This window comes from Delphinapterus leucas, chromosome 1, assembly GCF_059928025.1.
Source record: "Delphinapterus leucas isolate spDelLeu-1000000601 "Yukka" chromosome 1, BTC_Dleu_Yukka2, whole genome shotgun sequence".
In the NCBI taxonomy this organism is placed as follows: Eukaryota; Metazoa; Chordata; class Mammalia; order Artiodactyla; family Monodontidae; genus Delphinapterus; species Delphinapterus leucas.
In genome coordinates, this window is record NC_143129.1 from 190,036,825 (window position 1) to 190,056,649 (window position 19,825).

Genomic DNA, 19,825 nt, shown 5'->3' on the forward strand with positions numbered 1-19,825 from the left:
CTCCATGCTCCCAATGCAGGGGGCCTGGGTTGGATCCTTGGTCGGGGAACTAAGATCCTACATACCCCAACTACTGAGGCTGCATGCCGCAACACAGAGCCCGCATGCTGCAACGAAGACCCAGCGCAGCCACAATAAATTAAAAAATAACAAAAAATTAAAAAGTAATAATAATAAAAGTTATTTAAAAATAAAGATCCCGCATGCTGCAACTAAAGATTCCGCACGCTGCAACTAAAACAAACAAAAGATCCCACACGCTGCAACTAAGACCCAGGGCAGTCAAATAAATAAATATAAAGTCAGTTTCACAAAAAAGTCAGTTTCATTTAACTTGGCTTAAAAAACAGAAATCTTAAGATTTAGGTGCTTGCACCGCCTCCCCTTTGATGGAGGGGTTCCTTCCGGGTTCCCTCGTCACAGCGGTGCTGCTCACACTTTCCGGTTTCCAATGGGCCCACAGAATGTCCGGTCCACTTGTGTTTGTCACTTAAAGTCTTAGGTGGAAGCCACTAGGCAGGACAGACACCGCTTTCCTAAAGACACTAAGTTAATAAAAGGGAATTAGGATGATGCTTTCTACCTGACGTGTTCATGTTTTGTTCTTTTTTTTTTTTTTTTTTTTTTTTTTTTTTTTTGCGGTACGCGAGCCTCTCACTGTTGTGGCCTCTCCCGTTGCAGAGCACAGGCTCCGGACGCGCAGGCTCAGCGGCCGTGGCTCACAGACCTAGCCACTCCGCGGCATGTGGGATCTTCCCGAACCGGGGCACGAACCTCTGTCCCTTGCATCGACAGGCAGACTCTCAACCACTGCGCCACTCGGGAAGCCCTGTTCTTTTTTTTTTTTTTTTGCGGTACACGAGCCTCTCACTGTTGTGGCCTCTCCCGTTTCAGAGCACAGGCTCCGGACGCGCAGGCTCAGCGGCCATGGCTCACGGGCCCAGCTGCTCCGTGGCATGTGGGATCTTCCTGGACCGGGGCACGAACCCGCGTCCCCTGCATCGGCAGGCGGACTCTCAACCACTGCGCCACCAGGGAAGCCCCGTGTTCATGTTTAATTGACAAACGTGGGGTTCTCAGCCACCCATGCTGCGCTGTTTTGCTGACAGGATTCCCCCAACATCCCCCCTCCCCACAGGACGTTTTTTTTTCCTCTGAAGGAGTCCTCCAGCTTTGAAGACCTGGAGGAGAGACTGCAGAAGTTAAAGGTGCAGGTGGACAGCTTGGCCTCCAGCCTGACCTTGAGCCCAGGGTGAGGGGACACAGCTGCCCCCGAGAGCCCAGGCCAGCAGGAGCAGAGTGGGCCCCACCCAGGCCCAGTGCAGAGGACTCTGCCCCCAGAGCCTGGGAAGCAGGTGTGGTTTCTGAGTCCCCTGCATCTGGCCAGACCCTTGGGGAGCTGGGGCCTTCCATCAGGCCCCAGGACTTCCCAGCACTGAGGCTGCAGCGCCAGCTGCCCAACCTGCCCAGTGTCTCCCAGGGACAGAAGCCTTTCCACTTGAATCTGGAGCCCCCCAGCATCACTCTTCGGTCTTGCTCTCCTAGGACAGTTGGGCCTTCAGGGGCTGATCTCTCTCCCTCACCCAGCTGGGGCCCTTCCGCTCCCATTCTCTCTTCAGGCTCCAAAAGGACCTGCTGGTTCCAGTTTCTGGAGCCCCAGCTCATGCGCCCCAGTCCAGCTGAAAGAAAAGCTGCTGGCTCGGCCTGGTCCCCCTGGGCCCGAGCCCCCAGGGCAGGGCCTCCGGCTGCTGGTCCCCACCCTACCGAAGCCCTCTCCTAGGGCCCCTGCAGCCCCTCCCCTTCTGGCTCCAGGGTGAAGAGGCTAGAGGGGAGGGAGCACGGAGCCCTCAGGGCCTCATTTTCCCCTCATTGTGTTTGCTCTTGGCGAGCAGGCAGCTCTCTCCTCCCCCCTGGAGCTGCACCGCACCTCCCCACCAGCTGGACCGACAGGCCCACCCAGCAGAAGGCCAGCACAGCCAGGCCATCCCCAGAGGCACGCGAGGTGGGGGGACCCTCAGCACAGGCGCTCAGCTGCCTGGACACCACGCTAAGGACAGGAGACATGCCGTGAGCGTTGGCCTGCCCCTTGAAGGGCTGAGCTGGGACCTCTGCCTTCCCAGGAGAAGAGCAGGGTCAGCTGCATAGTCTGGACAGACCTTGGAAGCAAGTCGCTCAAGCCCTGTGGCACTGATGGAGCCCCAGGGTCGTCTGGGAGGGGCTGGAAGTGGCGCCTTTGGGACCGGCCTCCAGTACCCTCACGTCCAGTAGGGGCTGGCCCTGGCGAAGAAGCGGGACTGGGAGCTGGCCAGGGCCCCAGGCCCACAGCAAGTTGAGAAACTCGTGGCTCTCACCCCCTGCCCTAGGAAGTGCTGTGCACCCCACGTGCGGCACCAGAGCCGGGTGGTCATGGCCTCCGCTCCCGTGGACAGTGTGGTCAGGGGCTCAGGCAAGCCGCTGGCCACCCACTGCTCTCCCTGTGCTTGTGCACACACCTGGTGGGCACGGGGGTCTGTCCTTCCTGCGAGGCTTTAGTGTCTGTGGCTAGGACGATATGATTGTCATGGGTGCATTCAGACACTTCTGAAACATAAGCAATGAGTGGCAAGAGTTTTAACTCCTGGTGAGAACATGTCAGTGAACAGGGTTCCCGCCCGCCCCACCCTGCCCCTGCCTGGGAGACCTCAGCCCTCTCCCTTCCCAAGAAGGGCTCCGGCCTGGGAGCCCCCTGCCGGTGGCCGGCAGCCAGAAGCACACCCTGCCCTCTCCACCTCCCACCCAAGGACTGGGACCTGCGGGGGAGGGTCTCCCGGGGGGGCCCCTCCTCACCACACTCACCTCTAGGGGGAGCTATGACTTCCACTGGCATTTTTGTTTTAATGGACGTTGGAAGAAAATTTTTCATCCCAGAAGAAAAGCACAGACACACAACTGTCAGCCTCAAGCTTCCTGAGCTGCCCCCTCACCACAGCAGGAGGCTGTGAGGACACAAGTCTCACACAGCAGCCCGACACCATTTCTTTCTGTCGCCATGGTAACAGCTCGTGCTCCAGGGAGCTACCAGTGGCTGCACCACCCACTTCTGGACACCCACCTCCAGAGGCCTGATCCAGAACCCAGCAGCCATCTGGCCTTCTCACAGACAGCCTTTGTCCATTACCTGGCCCTTGCGGCTTCCTGCCATCCGGCAAGCCCTGGGCTGCAGGGAAGAGCCCACACGGGATGAGTGTGACATGCAGCCTTGGGGAAATCCTTAGCTTCTCCTCGTCAAGTTAGGAAGCAGCAGCAACCTTCGTGAGTGTGAGAACTGTGCCCGCCCAGCATCACCAGAGGAGCCTCCCTTTGGGGTCCCCTAGAAGCAGCAGGATCCTCCCCTGCCTGGCCCACTCCTGCTGCATGGACCTGGGCTGCCATGTGGATCATAAACTCTTGCACGGCCCTTTCTGACTTTCATGTGCTCCCAGAAGCTCGTAGTTGCCTTAGGAAGTGGCACGTGTAAGTCCCTGCAGGCCTCAGCCTGGGTCCCAGACCCAGAGTGGACCACGGGGCCAGGGCCTGCGAGTCAGGGGATGTAGAGGGGAGGGGTGGAGACCGGGACAAAGCTGTTTCCTGGAGACTCTTTCCAGACGTGGCCCAGACTCCAAGACCTTTAAGAACTGCCTGGGATGATGCAAGGGCGGCACTTCCGAGACAAGGGCTTCCAGGAGGGGCGTTTCTTGGCCTGGAGGTAGAAGTGGGGCTCCTCTCTCTGGGCCTCAGCGTCCAGCAGAGATGAGGCGAGGCTGGAGCCTCTTCCAGGGGGTGGGGGCGTGCGTCTTCCAGCTGCTCTGCCCTCTCTCGGGGTTGGAGGCATGTTTGGGGGGCAGGGGCTCACAGCTCAACTTGTCTTTAGTGTGTGACTGAGCCACTAAGAAACGCCCCGCCAGCACCTCCTGCTTTTTCTCCTGCCGCCTGCACGGTGCGCTGCAACCTGGGCTCAGGGGTGCAGCGTCAAAGGGGTGCCTCTCTGGGTGCCCAGTGGGCTGTGACCCGCGAGCACCCAGGGGATTGGAGTGGGGGATGCAGGCCTCCACAGGGGGAATTCTGCCCATCAGGGATGGATCAGGCCCAGGTCCCAGCAATGCCCTCAGAAACGGGGCCTGCGCTCTCTGAAGAGGAGATGCACAGGGCGGCCGCAGGGGGCACAGTGGCCTGAGTCCCAGCACTGGGAGGGGGAGGCTCCCCCCTCCTCTTCTCCAGCACCAGCCGGGGTACCATCCGTCCTCCACCCAAGACGTTTTTTTTAACTTGCAACCTTTTATGCGGCTGGCGTGTTTTGACAAGGAATACACTCTCAGGAGACTGCAGGACTAAGTTTACATCTGATTTACTGTATTTTAAAGTCTGGGGTGTTAGTGGGGAAGAGGCAAAGTGAGCACTGAGTCAGTGCAGGCGGAGGAGGAGGTGCGGGGTGGGGCTGAGGGAGCGCAGCACTGCCTGCCCTTGGGACTTGCCTGTTGGCCCCAGGATAAGAGCAGTGACAGGAGGTGGGGTCAGAAGGCCCTGCAGAGAATGGCTGGGGTGCAGCACCCAGGGGAACCTTGCTTGTCCCTGCCCCTGCCTGGAGGTCCTCCAGCCAGAAGCAGGGAAAGCTCCCTGCAAGTGCCAGCCGTGGGGCCCCGCAAGAACAAGCTCGCCTGTCTCCAGGGTCCCAAACGCCAAGCTCCTGTCCCATTCCTCCCAAAAGGGGCCATCTGCGTCCCAGTGGCTGTGGCTGGGCCCAGTGGGGTCCTGGGTAGGCAGGAAGGGCCACTGTTCCCAGCAAGCACTTCCCCCAAGCCGGCTGAGCATGCCGGTGAAGACTGTCCCTCCAGCCACCCAGCTGCTGACCACACGATCAACTCCCAGCACTTCCCCTCCCCATTCCCAGACCCTGCGCCCTCCAGGAAGCCTCTGAGGACCTGGCCAGAGCCACCTCCTTCCTTTCCCATCCAGGACCTGAGTGGCTGGAGGGGACTCGGAGCTGCCACAGAGACCAAGCTCCTTCAAACAAATGCTAGCCTTTGCCACCAGAGGGTGTGGCCCTTAATACAAGTGTGAGGTCCGGCCGCCCCGGCGCCCTGTGGTCCTGGGCCCAGAGCCATCTCGGGCCTCACGTTCTCAACGGGATCCTGACTCCCTGTCCATCTCCCCGCTAAATCCTGCCCAAGCTCTAGACCGGGCAGGGGAGGGAGTCGCGAGGGCACGCGCCGCTGCCAGAGCTGCCGCGGAGGGTCAGGCGAGGCCGCGTCCTGGAGGGCCGACGCCGGAGCAGGGCGCCCTCTTGCGCGGGGGTCCCGCGGGCCAAAGGCCGGCCAGCATCCCACCCATGGGGCAAGACCCACCGAGCTCGGGAGAAGGGCGCCCTCGGGTGCGCGGGCGCGGCCTGCTCACGGCTCCCGGCCCCCAGCGCCCGGCGACTGGGGGCGCGGGGCGCGGCTGCGCTCGCCGTCGGGCGTGCAGGCCTTGGCCGACAGCGCCCTCTCGCGGCCGGAGCGGAAGGCCGCCGTCACGGTCACCAGGTAGGCGGTGCCCGGCGCCAGGCCCTGCAGCGTGGTGCTGTTCCGGCCCGCGGGCACCTCCACGAGCTGCGCCGCGCCGCCCCGCAGGGGCCCGACCTGCACGTGGTAGCCGAGCGCGGCGGCCGGGCCCAGCGCCGGGGCCCAGCTCACGCGCAGGCTGCGCGGCCTGGCGTGCGAGATGACGATGCGCTCTGGCCCGGTCTCCTCTGCGGGGGAAGTGCCTGTGAGCTGGGAGGGGGCCGCGCCGCCCGGCCCCGCGCCCTGCCCGGCCGCGCCGGCACCCCCAGCCCGCCCGGCCCCGCGTCCCGCCTCACCCGGCAGAGTGCGCACCCGCAGGTGCTGTGGCCTCAGGAGCCGCACGTTGGACTCCGGCACCAGCGCCACGTCGTAGTCCGTGTCAGGGTCCAGGCCGGCCCAGGCCCAGCCCGTGGCGTTCCCTGGCAGCTGCTGGCGGCGCGCCGTTCCCGGCTCGGCGCTGGGCGCCAGCTCCAACAGGTAGTAGCCCGAGTCGGCGGTCAGTAGGGGCGGCCAGGCCAGACGGAAGCCGCTGGACGTAACCTCGGAGGCACGGAGCTGATGCGGCCACATAGCGTCTGCGGGGTGACAGGGCAGAGAACAGAGATGCCTCCTCGCACCGAACCCTGGGGCACTGACTGTTGACTCCCGGAAGACACCCAGAGGCGGGGAGCAGGGCGCGGGGCGCCAGGCCAGCCCCGGCCACGCCCACCAGATGCTAAGGATCCGCAGAAGGACATAAGTGCAGCCAGCCCCCTACTTTGCCCCGTCAGGAGCTTCCCTCCTGGCCTCAGCTCCAAGCTCAAACCAGTGCGGAGGTATAGCAGCCACCTCCCACCCAGTCCAGTGGCCTGGACAAGGGCCCCTCAAAGGTGGCAGGATCCAAACTGATGTCATGATGTCAGAGAACAAAGGACCAGCCCCCCATCCAGCCTGAATGGCCAGCACAGAGTCCGGGGTCAGCTCAGCTCTGAACAGTCAAGGAAAAGGGGGCCCACGGTACAGCCAAGAGACGGGGAGCCACTGGAGAATGCCCCGAGGGGCAGGAGAGATGTGACAACCCCAGGAGCAGCTGGACCTGGAGTTTCGGGTGCTGCCGGCGTCCAGTCCCCAGGAGAGTGTGTTGGGAGCACTCCAGGGTGGGACCCCCAAACGTGTGTTACTCCTGGGCTTTGATGCCGAGCACCACAGGGCCGTCTGAGTGACAGTGCAGCGGGGGGTGAAGCTGATAAATGTCTGGACAGGGTTAAGCCCTTCGGGACCCCATGCTGCCTTTAATGCTGGGCATGCAGCTGCCCGGCTGGCACGTCCTCGCCCATCCCCCACACTCAGACCCTGCCCCCGCTCCCGGGAGGCCCCGCCCTACTGCCTCACTGCCCTGCAGCCTTGGGTTTTTCCTGTCCAGCTGCTTGCCCTTTCTCCTGCTGTCGCATCCAGGCTCAGCCACAGTGGTTGACCCAGGGGCCACCAGGGCCAGGTGTCCTGGAGTAAATCTTCGGAAGGACACTCTACCTCCCTCCAACCCACGGTTCAACCCCTTCCGGTTTCAGGTGGACGATTAACCACAGGTGGAGACTTGGGAGGACCCTGGGGTCGTTGGCATTTTTCAGTGGCTACAGCCAACCTTGCCAGTGGCCAGGCCCTTCAACACCAGCTCCCTCTCCCGCCAGGTTTAGCTGGGTCAGGGCGTTCCACAAGAAACTCGGAGGGGAGCTGCTAGCCCCCGCAGCAGGCCCTCCAAGGCCCGGCCTCCTCTCCAGCAATCCCCACAACCGCCTGCAGTGCAGTCCCACTCCAACCCCTCCGCGGCTGCCCTTGTCCCTAGCTCTTGGGGGGCAGTCTCGGCCCTTCCTGACCTGGCCCTCCCCCTCCCTCCAGGCTTGGTGGGCCCCTCTGCAGAGTCTCCAGGCTTGGAACCTCCTACGCTTCCTCTCCAGGTAGACACATTCCACCAGATGCAGCGCCTGAGTCCCTCAGCCCACACCAAGTCCCCCACTCTCCAGCAGAGAGCCCCACCTGGAGGTGTTTACTCAAGCCTGCCCCTCTGTCCCGCCTCAGCCCAGGTTGGGGGGCACCTGGGGTGAACGGCTGGAGTGTGTCCCTGGAGAAGCCGCGTGTGCACCCCTGTCCCTGCAGCCCTGGCCTCTGCTCCAGGCATGTGAGGTCCTCCTGGAGGCTCACCTGGCCCTCTTCCTGAGTTCCCCGCTGGGGCTCCCCGGGCTCCGCCTCCTCCCACCTACCGAGAATGGAGCCCCTCAGCGCCTGGGTGATGATGTGCAGGTCATCCACATCCACAAAGTGCAGATGCTTCTCAGCGGGGGCCGAGGCGGCAGCCGACAGCTCCAGGAGGTTGCCGCGGCCAGTGCTGACGACGAAGACGGTGACGCCCAGGTCCTTCAGCTCCTGCATGGGGGGCCCCACGGGGTCGCTGGAGCCGCCGTCTGTCACCCACACCAGCACCTTGGGCACCCCCGGCCGGGCCCCCGCCGCCTTGGCAAACAGCTGCTCCTTGGCATATGCCAGCGCCAGGCCAGTGTTGGTGTCACCCATGCGCTGGGCTGCAGCGTGTATGGCGTCCTGGATGGCCGAGCCTGAGCTGTGCTGGCCGAAGGGGAACTCGGTGTGCGGCCGACTGCCCACGTGCACCAGGCTGGCACGCAGGGCCCCAGGGCCCAGGGGCAGCAGGGCCGCCAGCCGCCCCAAAAACTCCCGAACTCGGGAAAACTCATAATGAGACACGCTGGCCGAGCTGTCCAACAGAAACAGCAGGTCCCCCTGGGGGGCAGATGCCGGGGGGCCTGGGGGAGAGGGAAGGGTTCAGCCCCAGGTGGTGGCCCCCAGACAGCCCCACACCCAGGTCAGAACCCCCAGGGCCTGAGCTTTCCCTAAGCTGGTATTTGCCCTTACCCAAGAAAGCCCTGAAAGCCTGCTCAGTCACACCCCAAAGGTCCCGGGGTGGCACCCCAGAGGGGAGAGGGGTCCTAAGCCAAGAGGAGGTCCACACTCTCAGCAGTTCCAACTCTGCATCCTGGCCACATGCCTGGGGCACCCCCTGGGCTCATGTCTCGTCTGCAAAGGAGAGCTGACCCCTCCAAGCCCCCACACCCTCCCTGTCTTCAGCAGACTCTGTGCGCAGGCTGGACCCGGCCCAGCCCCCAGGAGTGGTGGGTGGATGGGTCTGGGCCACCAGGGCTTAGCTTTCAAGAAGCAGCCTACACCGCTCAGCCTCCAGGTAAAGCAACCGGTGGGGCGTGCGGTGGGGGCACAAAGGCAGCTGGGGAGACTGGGGACAGAGGTGGAGGCATGGGGGGAACAGAGCGCTGACTGCAGCCCCTCCCACAGCCCGGGGTCCCGGTTGGAGTCCTGACCCCACTTACAGATGATGTCACCCCTCCCCTGGCCCCCATCCTCTGCTCCACCTGGACCCAGGAAGCAGGTTACCTGCTGCAGCAGCCCGAGGGCCCTATATGTCCCTCCGGGGCCTCCCCCTTCCTCCCGGCACCCCGGGGGGCAGATGGGGCCCTTCGCCACTGTGTCATGAGCAGACAGCGGCCTGGGGTGTCTCGGTTCTGGTCCCGGTCTTGCGGCCTCAGTTTCCCCCAACCCAGTGGGGCGACGCCAACCCTCTCACCATCCCTCTATTAACGATCACTCCAAGGAAAGGGAAACTGAGGCAGGGACAAGCCTCCCCGACAGGCCCCTCCCCCTCCCCGTCCAGGCCCCAAGATCCCGCGGAGTTGCCGGCGGGGCCCGCGCCGCAGGTGGGTGTGGTCCCCTGCCAGCCGCCCCCGCCCTACAGCCGCGGAAAGAGAGCGTGGCTCGGTGCGGACATGGTGGGGGTGGCGGGGCGCTGGGACCTGAGTCCGGCCTGGCCGCCCTCCGCACTCACCACGCTCCGCGCCGCTCCGCGCCAGCCGCAGGCTCAGGGCCAGGCCGAGCACCGTCCAGGGCAGCATCGTGCGCGACGGGACGGCCACGCTCTGCCTCCGCTCGTGGCCCGCTCGCTCCTGAGCTGCGGGGCGCGCGGCCGAGCGGGTCGGACCCGGGCCCCGCCCCCGGAGCCCGCCCCCGGGAGCCCCCGCCCACCGCGGCCCCGCCCCGAGGTCCCGCCCTGGCGCGCGCGCTACCCCGCGTGCGGAGGAGCACCGGCTCCGGGGAGGCGCGCGCACAAAGGGCCCAAACGTGCGGCGACACGCGGCCCTCACCGGGATGCCGCCGAGGCACACGCGGGTGGCATGCACACGCAGACACTGCGGTCTCCCTTTCCGGCTGTAAGGCCTTGGAGTCAGCCCTGTCCCCTACCCCCTGCCCCCAGCCCCCAGCCAGGAGCCGAGCAGGGAGCCACCAAGCTGGGTCATCCCTAGGCCCGCTGCCCTTGGCTCCGCAGTGTTGGGAGTCCCTGAAGCCAAGCCCAAGAGAGCCCCAGGGGGTATGAGAGTGTGTGGGTGACACCAAAAACAACGTCCCCCCAACAAGTCCCAGGCTCTGGCCACAGAGACTGGTGAGGGGCAGGTGTATGGGAGCTGTGACATGTTCCTCCAAGGAATGACCAACAGAGATTAGGAGGGTGGAACTTAGAAAGGAGACAGGGCGTCGGGAGAGGAAAGAAGCCTGAGACCTTCAAGGGGAGTTTCCGGGGGGACACCTCACCTGGCTTCTTAGAGGAAGAGGCATAGGAGCTGAGGATGGCTGGTTCAGGCCTGTCCAGTGTGATCATGCTGGGCATACCGCTGTCCCCATAGGCCCTGCCCAATGAAGGGCCCAGGGCTGAGGCCAAACTCCAGGACTGAGGACAGAACCCCCCAAGCAGCCCACTGGGGAAACCCTCCACTGTGACCAGGAGCCGCGCATCTGGGATCCTGGCTAGACCAGAGCAGAGGTGGTTGGCTGCAGGGGACATCCTGAGGGACACTCAGTGCCCTCAGGGCAGATTCCTTGCCCTTAGGTGAGATGGGGCAGTGTCCCGTGGGCAGTAGTGAGGTCCAGGAGAGCCCTGCCCCCCTCCCTCCTAAGATGCCTTCCTGTGGGGTCACCGCCGCCCCCTCCCACTCCTCTCTGTGCAGCTGGGTGGGGGGCAAAGGTCCCCCACGGGGAGGAGGCAGGGCCATCTCTGCCAGGATGTCCCCTCCCTTTCCCCCCTCCCCAGGAGGATGCCCAGCAGGGAGGACGGATGGGACTCAATGGTTTTCCTTCCTCCCTCTGGCAGGTGAGACGCCAGGCTGGGAGACAGACTGGAGCTCTGACTTTGCCTAAAAAAGGAAGCAGCTCAGCTAAGCCTGAGGAGCTGGGGCAGGAACAAGCAAGAACTGTGTCCCCGCCGTCCCACCCCCCACCCCCCCCGCCGGGAATCTTGGCAGTGCTGGGGCTGGCTCAGCTCCACAGACCTCAGGCCTCGGCTGGGACCAGAAACTGCCTGGTGCTTCCGCCTGGGCCCCGGGGGGGCAGCAATGAGCTCGAACCCCCAAAGTTCAGGGTGTACCGCCCAGAGGGACCGTGCCTGGCCCCCAGCCCTCCGGCACCCGAGGCTGAGCAGGGCTGCTGCGGAGGTGGGGCTGTGAGCGGAGGCAGCTGGAGGAGAGCCGGGGGCCCCGCGGGGAGCTGACGCAGGTGCAGACGGCCCACACGGCCTGGCTCCTGTTCTAGCTCGATGGGCGCCCACCAGCAGGGAGCGGGCAGCACCGGATCTGCCCTGTGGGTCCCCACTCCTGCCCAGCGGTGGGCCCACTGTCACACCTCGGCTGTGCTGCTGGGCTGACAGGGCCTTCTGGAAAAACTGAGCCACTCTTCTTGGCCATGACTCAAGCCCTCGAGGAAGCAGGCGTCCTCCTCCCTCCAGCCTCTCCATCAGAGGGAGAAGGGACGGGGGCCTGGCCTTGGGAGTGGTCAGCCAGGGCCTCTCCCTAGCCTTGGCCGAGCTCGGCCACCTGCCTTGGCCACCTGATGCTCGTGCTGAGCTCTGGCCTGACCCCCGCAAACTGAGACCACCCCACCCCCACCGGGTCAGCTCTGCCCCCCTCAGTCCCCTGATCTGCTCTGTGGCTCAGCCGGCCACACCACCCCCTGCTGCCAGCATCACGGTGAGTCTCCTCACCCCCCCCCGAGGTGAGACATGGGCAGATGGAGGGTCCCCAGAGAACACAGGGGTCAGCCAGGGGTGTAGTGGTCAGGGCCAGGGCTGGGCTTGAGACAGACGCCAGAGGAAGCACAAATATAATGGCCGGGAAACATCCTTTCTGAAGCAAGACAGGCCTGGGGGCAGGGGGGCAGAGAAGGACGGAGGCGTCCTGGACACATCCGGCCCTGGCCCCAGCCCCCTCCCTCCCCCGGGACCAGCCCCTGCCTGGCCCTGTGTTCTGGGGACCAGGAGGAGGGAGCAGCCTGTGGCCTTGGCCCAGTCCGGGAGTCCCCAAGCATCACTTCCCAGAGCTGGCGCACCCTGCCTGTCGGTTCACAGGCAGGTGGACAGGGCTCCACAAAACCCAGGGACAACGTCTGCTCTCCAAGGCACCGCCCCTGCTCCCCGCCGGTCTGCAGGAACGCGCCCTCCTCCACACCGTCCAGGCCTCTGCAGAGAAGAAGGGCCTTTTGTCCCCAGCTCACTGTGGTCATGTTGACCCCTGGGAAAAGGGCAGCTCCCGGGGCCTCTGACCCCACCCCTGACCCCAGCTGAGAGTCCGAGAGGCAGAGTGGCTCGGCCCCGCCCCGCCCCGCAGAGATGCCTATGATGCTGGTTTTCGCGTCAGTTGTATCTTACACAGGCACCCACACACACACAGCTGGGAACACAGAAACCAGAAGTGGGGGTCGGCTGCTGTGGGCCTGGAGGGTAGCGTGGGCGAGCCCGAGGCCCCCTGACTGCACGCAACAGTCACAGGAGCAGAGGGAAGGGGTGGCCGAGAGCGGCAGGGCCCAGAGGCCCCGGCCGACACCCACCCACACATTCTTCTAGGCTCGACTTGCCTGTTTGGGGTCAGGGACGTGCCAGGGCCTGAGGGCCAGTCCTGGGGGTCTGGTGGTCCCATTGTCTCGTTCCCTAGGGGCCCCGGCCAGCCCCTTGCGGCCCCAGAGACGACCCCTGCCCAGTCCTTCAGCCAACAACACCCAGGGTGGCAGGGAAGACAGCTGATGGGGTGGGCAGCCTGGGTACGGGGGTGGTTGCATTCATCAGTTATCTGTGTGCTGGGCCCAGCCACACGACAGGCTCTGCACTGGGGACGTGCAGGCACTGGGCAGAGCCCCTGTCCTCCCAGCCCTGCCGGGCTAGAACGAGGATGGGCAGCGGCGAGTTTGCAAAGATGCATGTCTACTCATCTTCCCCTTGGAGGGTGGGGTCATGTCAGGCCAGGGGGTAGGAGCTAGAGGAAGTACCAGAGCCCTGGGGTGGGGGGCTGCCAGTGTATGTGAGGGCAGCAAGGATGCCTGGGAGGCATAAAGGGCAGGGGCAGGCTTCATGGGGGAGGCGAGGGCCTATGGGCAGGATGGGGACTGATGCCAGGCCTCGAAGAAGTAGAGGCCCAAGGGCACAGCTGGGAGGCAGAAAGGCAGGCAGGCAGCAGGTGCTCCTGGTTTTCAGCCTGTGCAGGGAACTGAACAGTGGTGCCCTTCCCGAGGGGGGACCCCTCCCTAGTTTGGGTTCCCTGTGCTGGAACCTTCTGTAACAGGGAGGTGACCCTCATACCCTGTCCTAGCCCCAAGCAGGGTTCAGGCAGGCTTACATAGGGAAAGAGAGAGCAGGGAGGGACAGAACTGTGTCAGCACCTTGGTTGGGGGGAGTCCCCGGGGTGGGCGTGGGACCATGGGGCAAGGGGAGGGGCCTCAGTCCCCAGAGTCAGCACAGGGCTGGCTCTGCCTGTTCCTCCCCAGGCCACCCAGCACAGCTCAGTTTCTGCCCAGCACCCCTTGCCTGGCCCACATGCCTGGGTGGGGCCGGGCTCACACCTGGGGTACAGACCATGGGGACAGAACGGGCCAGCTCTCCTAGCCCTGCCTAGCTGCTCACCACTCAGAGTGTGCCTGCAGACACCTGGGCTGCTAGGAAATGCTTTGTGAATCAATAAGTGGCCTTGGGCAGATCAGGGAACCCTGCGAAGCCCAGACTCTACACCTGTGGGGTCTGGACAGTGCCCCCCCAGGGGTGTGAGGGCCGGCAGACAGAGGCGATGCAGGCACGCCCTCACATGCACACACATGTACACCCACACACAATGCACACGCGTGCACACACGCACAGGCACGCGCGTGCACGTGCACCCCCATGGCCAGGCATGCTCTTTCGGGGCAGGGGCCTGGGTACTTGCAGAAAGAGAATTTTTTGCCCAAAGTGGAGGTCACCTCTGACCCACCCAGTAGCTCAGGGCCTCTACCCTCCACTTTACCGTCTTCCCTGATGGCTGGCCCCCTAAAGCAGACCCCTAGGCTCCTCTGTCAACCTTCCACAGCCTCCCACAGTGGGTGGGAAGAGCTGGAGCTAAAGCAGACCGTCCCTGGGGCCAGCTGGAGGCCACGCGGGGCTTGGGCAGGCCTGGGAAGCCGGGACACACCTTAGGAACCAGTAGCCTCAGCAGCTGAGCTCCCCATGGTGGTCTCCCCACCCCCACCAGGCCCAGCTGTTGTTTTGATGACTCCAGGGCCAGGCGGATCCTCAGGAGAGTCCTCTGACGCCTGGCCAGAGCCTGCCCAACCCTAGGCAGGAGGGGAAGGAAGGCGGCTTCGGACCGGGGAAGCTCTCCTCGGGCACGGGGCAGCCAGCCGGGCTCCCATCTGACCGGCCACAGACAATAGGAAAACCCCAAGGACTCCTGCTGGACCTGAATCAGCCCCACTTCGGGCCCTGTTCAAGCCACGAGTGAGCCCTGAGCGCTGATCCTTGGGCACATCTGGGCCCTGACCTCCTGGTCACAGGTGGAGCCCTGCTGGCCACATGGTGTGCTAGATCCTTTCCAAGGCCTTCCAGCTATTACTAGACTCTGGACGAATTACAACAAACATTTTTTTTTTTTTTTTTGCGGTACGTGGGCCTCTCACTGTTGTGGCCTCTCCCGTTGCGGAGCACAGGCTCTGGACGCGCAGGCTCGATGGCCATGGCTCAGGGGCCCAGCCGCTCCACGGCATGTGGGATCTTCCCGGACCGGGGCACGAACCCGCGTCCCCTGCATCGGCAGGCGGACTCTCAACCACTGCGCCACCAGGGAAGCCCACAACAGACACATTTTTAATACACTGCTGGGCTTACAAGGCAGTAGATATCTTCCAAGCCCCCTCCCCTCAGGAAACGCTAGAAAGAAGTGCATAAATAAACAGAAGAATAGGGAACAGAAACCCAGGATGATGAACGGAAACAAATGGGAAAGCAGAGAATCTCCTGAACACAGGGATGGAGCCACAGTGCATCAGGGCCACAGTGGGGGTGCCCTGCACAGCGGGGTACTAACCAGGACCCTAACGGGGGCCCAGGTTGGTCACGGCTCACAAGGGCATCCTCTGTGGAGGGACGTGGCCTCAGAATGTTCACAGGTGTGGGCTGATGCTTAACAAGTACAAACATTCAAAGAAACGATATGCTGTTACTGAGTCAGCAGAAGCAACAAATAACAGATTTAGGCCCCCAAAGGCAAAGGGAGTGCAGTTGTTAGGTACAGTCTGTAAAATAACTATGTGTGCGGCTTCCCTGGCGGTCCAGCGGTTAAGACTCCACGCTCCCAATGCAGGGGGTGAGGGTTTGATCCCTGGTTGGGGAGTTAAGATGTCGCATGCCGCAGGGCGCTGCCAAAAAATAAATAATTAAAAGAAAAAAAAAAGAAACAACTATGTGTGAAATGTTCCAGAAGTCGAAGCTGGAACCCAAATCACGAGCATATGCACCAAGAGATCATGAAAATCATCAGATTTGAATAAGAAGTGAGTAGTATAACTTTTAGATGGGGCGACATAATAATTTAAGCTAAATGGATGTGATAATCAGCAGATTAGACTCAGCTAGTGCTCAGTGAACTCAAAGAGGGAGATGAGGAAATTGCCCAGAACGCAGCACTGGGAGACAAGGAGATGGAAAACACAGAAGAGAGTTGAACTGACATGAGTGGTGAAAGCACAATGGGAAGCATTCACGTAATAGGTGTTTCCCAGGAAACAATGTGTAGAATGAATGAGACAGAATTGAAGAAATAATGGTTGAGAATTCTCCAGAACTGCCGAAAGATGTGAATCTGTAGAAACGGGACACACCGTGTGTACCAAGGGGATAAATAAGAACATAGCCACAACCACAAACATGCTTAAAAGCACAGAAAGCAAAAGACGGAAAAGATCTTAAAATTATCCAGAGAGAACAGACAGAGCCCTCACTCTAAACGCTGACCGCGGTCTCGGGCTGAGCCCTGCATGCCCTAGTGCTCTGGCCGCTGAAGTTCTGGAACCGTGGAGCGTGGAAGTCTCCCCACCTCTGGGACTCGCTGGAGGCCGCTGCCGGACCAGACAGGGGGCCCGCAGGGACTGCCCGTTGTCGGGGCACAGGAGCCCAGGACAGCCACAGTGGCAGAAGCCAGGAAGGCCGCCTCTCTCCGAGCCTGGCCACGCGCCCCTTCTCCGAGAGCCATCTCCCTGTTCTCTGGGGGCGTCCCAGCCCTTCGGCGGCTGCGGGGACTGCGGAAGCCGGTAACGGTGGGGAAGGGCCGTCCCGGTCCGGGGGAGTCCGGTGCCACCTCGCGGCCCCTCGGAGCACTGCGCACGGGGCCGCGCGGCACGCACTGGATTTCCCGGCCGGGACCTGGACGCAGACCCTGAGCTCACCAGCCTGGAGCCACCGATGGGGGACACGGGGGGAGTTCGGGGGCCTCCGGGATTTGGAGAGGCCTCTGGGGTCACACCCAGGCTTAGAGCTGCTCCTCCCCGTCGGGGTGGCGGCAGGGTCCGGGACTCCAGGTCGGGGGTGGCAGCAGCGAGCGGAAGCGTCGGGCCAGGCGGGAGCGGGCGGCCGAGGCGAGCACCAGCAGCGGAGGCAGCGAGAGGAATCCCGACACGATGAGCGCCGCAGAGCCGCGGTCGGACAGCAGCGCGCGGCACGCAGGGCGGGGCGCCGGGTGGACCTGAGGGCGGGGCGGACGGTCAGGCGGGGCGGTGGGGCCTCAGTTCCGAGACGGGGCCTGGCAGCAGGTGGACGGGGCGGGAGCTAATCCCGGCTTCGGCTGTGAGTTGGCCGGGGGCGGGGCGGAGCCGGTGCAGGTGGACCGGGGCGGGGCCTGGTTACAAAAGGACCGGGAGAGGGCGGGGCCTCAATTCCGGGGCGGGGCCTGGGGGGGCAGAGGGATTGGGGCGGGGCCTGAGAGCAGGGGGACCGGGGCGGGGCCGGGAGAGGAGAGAGCGGGGCCTGAGGTCTGGCAGAGCCGGCATCGGGGGTGGGGGGGGGCTGGGGCTGGCTGTGAGGCAGGCATTTCTCAGCCGAGGATGGGAGATGGAGACCCAGGCGGTAAATGGCCCGAGTAGGAGCCCCTTGAGGGGAGGCTCAGAGAATAGCTCTCTCTGCTCTCCCATGGCCCTTTCCTAAGTTGGCATCTGACCCCGAGGCCCTACCCTGGGGTGTTGCCAGCTGGTGCCACCTTGTCTACTGCGGCCCAGCGTTCGGCCCCCTTCCCCCGGCCCCCGCTTCCCCAGATGGGCAGAAAGGGGCCCATCTGCCTATACCCTCCCTATCCCAGACCAAGCCATAACCCCTTCCATACGTGGGGAAACCCATCCCAGGGGAGGAGGGGTCTTCAGGGGGGCTGTGTGTTGGGGGAGGCTGGGAGGATGGGGACTGTGGACTGGTTAAATCTGACAATATCTTTATCTTCTCTTCCTGGAACCCTTCTCCTCTTCCCACCCTGCCCAGCTGTCCAGGCCCTGGCAGCTCCTGGTACAAGGCTGAGAGGCCTCAGGGGAGGGGAGAGAGCCTTCCCCTTGGGTGGCAAACAAAAGCCCTTCTTTTGCTGTGGCCAGTGGGGGGGGGGGCTTGGCAGGAGAAGGAGCTCTTCAGGGAGGGGCACACGTGCCTCCAGGGACCTGCACTCCCCGAGGACCCCAGACAGTCCCTCAGCCCCGCGCCCGTGGACGGCTCAGCTCACCCTCGAGTGGCACAGGAATCCCAGGTACACAGTGGTGGCTGCGGGCAGCAGCAGCAGCAGGAACACGGCTGCGGGCAGCAGCAGATGGAGCACGAGCCCAGCCAGGGCCCGACCCAGCAGCAGCAGGACCCCCAGGCCTTGGGCAGCCAGGCCTGCCCACCCTGGGGACATCAGGTCTGAGGCCTGGCGGTCAGGAAGCCTTCGAGGCAGCATGGGTGCTGTGTCTGAAGCACCTCCTCCCTCATCCTCCTCTGTCTCCCTCTCCTGCTCACTCATGCTCTCTTGGCAGTGGGCCTGGTGGGCTCACAGTGGTGGTCACGTGGCAGGACTGATGCCCATCCTCCGCCCCCCGGCCAGGTCAGATTAGCAACCTTTTAACCCTAGGTTGCCAGGTCAGACCTCCACCCAGACCCCAGCAACCAGATAGTGGACTCAGCTGGAGGGCAGGGCCCTGGTCCAGGTAGGTCCAGCCCTGACCATCAGTCTCCAGGGTCACACCTGAGCCTCAGGTCCTCGCTGCCAGGCTGACCCTCTCTCTGCCAGGTTACTACAGCTCCAGCCCTGCCCAGTCTCCCCCGCCAGCCCCTGTGTGCTCTGGTCGGAGCCTGCACAGCTGTCCTGAGAGCTCAGCACTGGGCCGTCCTCGCCCCAGGTCCCGCCCTCTCCCCACTTCCAGAGCCTGCACACAATGGTTTCATTTCATCAGTCTCAACTCTGGCAACTGCCCCATCCGTAGCTGCCACGGGAAGGTCAACATCTGACCTCGCCCCCTCTGGTTCCCTCATCCCCAAACCTGGCCCCTGTCAGCATCAGAACAACCCCAGAAGATGCTGGGTGCCCACACTGCAGGGCTGTTGAGAGGGCACATGGGTAACGTATGTGAAATGCTTAATGTGGAACTCAGCACACAGTAGGTGCTCGATAATGGCAGCTACCATTACAGGTATCCTTTGTGTCAGAATCCAATCCATCCTGAAAACAGGGGGAGCGTGTATTCTGTGATTTCAAGTAAGCGGGGAGGAAGCATTCCCAGCCCCTCCGAAAACCCCAACTAATTTCTCCACATATTACCGAAATACTCTTAGCACCTAACAGCCTCCCGGGGTTTCCGTGCACGACATACAGTGTTTTAAACACCACTTACAGGGACTCCCCTGGTGGCCCAGTGGGTAAAGCCTCTGTGCTCCCAATGCAGGGGGCCTGGTTTTGATCCCTGGTCGGGGAACTAGCTCCTGCATGCATGCCACAGCTAAGAGTTCCCACGCTGCAACTAAGAAGCCTGCATGCCTCAACTAAAGATCCCACATGCTGCAACTGAGAACCGGCGCAGCCAAAAGAAGTCAATACATAAAATTATTTGAAAAATAATAACAAATAAATCAACACCCCTGACATGACTAGCTGGCACTTAAACCACTGAGTAGGTCGTCTGGGGGCTGGATGCAGGAGGCCGGGTGGCACCAGATGTGAATGTTTCTCTTTCCCTCCCCCTACAGTCCGCCTCATCCCTTCCAACTTTTCTTCTAATGTTTTCCAGGCCTCTCAAGCTCACCAGCACCCCTCAGACATGTAGGGATGCGGGACGATGACAGCGACATGCACAGCTTGTTCAAGGGACGCGGTTGGAGACACGCCGGCCGGGACGGCTGCTGAGGCCCCCTGCAATGCACGCCAAGCCCTGCTGCCCAGCACGTGTGCATGCACTGGCACACGCATGTGAAGATTTCACGGTAGCTGTTTATCTATTCTGATAGTGAAGTTGGGGTAAAGAAGAGAGTTCAGACAGCAAGTGTAGTGGGCTCATCTCCTTTCTAAGCCCCACCCTCTCCCCCAGGTCCTCCGCTCATTCATTCACTCACTCGACAAGCACTCCGTTGAGCTCCCGCTGTGCGCCAGGCACGATGGATGCCTGTGGATTCAAAGCGGAGGGAGGCCAACAGAGTCCTCTGCCTGTAGCGGGACAGCTCTTTGCAGGTCACTGAGCAAGCTGCAGTGCCCAGGCCATGGCAGAAGCGGGGGGACAGGCCCCACGGCCCACTCTCGCTGCCTTCTGCCTGTGGGGAGGCCACCAGGAGGCAGTTTCTAGCTTCCGTGCCTCTGAGGTACAGGATGGTGCACGGGGCCCCCAGGGTGCGGCTGCAGCACAGAGGCTGCTCCTCAGCAACGGGGTGCCCC

The 19,825-nt window shown here is 63.0% G+C and overlaps 2 protein-coding genes across 3 annotated transcripts; both read right to left on the reverse strand.

The window, feature by feature from the left end:
* Nucleotides 1–2,803: 2,803 nt before the first annotated feature.
* Nucleotides 2,804–9,606, reverse strand: VWA1 (von Willebrand factor A domain containing 1). Of its 2 annotated transcripts, XM_022598624.3 has the most exons (4): nucleotides 9,442–9,606; nucleotides 7,793–8,350; nucleotides 5,852–6,130; nucleotides 2,806–5,743 (listed from the first exon to the last, which is right to left on the reverse strand). In XM_022598624.3, exons 1-4 carry the CDS (start codon nucleotides 9,506–9,508, stop codon nucleotides 5,406–5,408), a joined length of 1,242 nt encoding a protein of 413 aa, XP_022454332.1. In that variant the 5' UTR covers nucleotides 9,509–9,606; the 3' UTR covers nucleotides 2,806–5,405. The 2 variants fall into 2 exon arrangements, with proteins under 2 accessions (XP_089758072.1, XP_022454332.1); XM_089901946.1 differs by having other exon boundaries at nucleotides 2,804–6,130.
* A 6,805-nt stretch (nucleotides 9,607–16,411) lies between these two features.
* Nucleotides 16,412–18,068, reverse strand: TMEM278 (transmembrane protein 278). Its single transcript, XM_022598661.3, is given in 2 exon segments — nucleotides 16,412–16,636; nucleotides 17,651–18,068. Coding segments are annotated over 2 exon segments (501 nt in total). The 5' UTR covers nucleotides 17,927–18,068.
* Nucleotides 18,069–19,825: the final 1,757 nt, after the last annotated feature.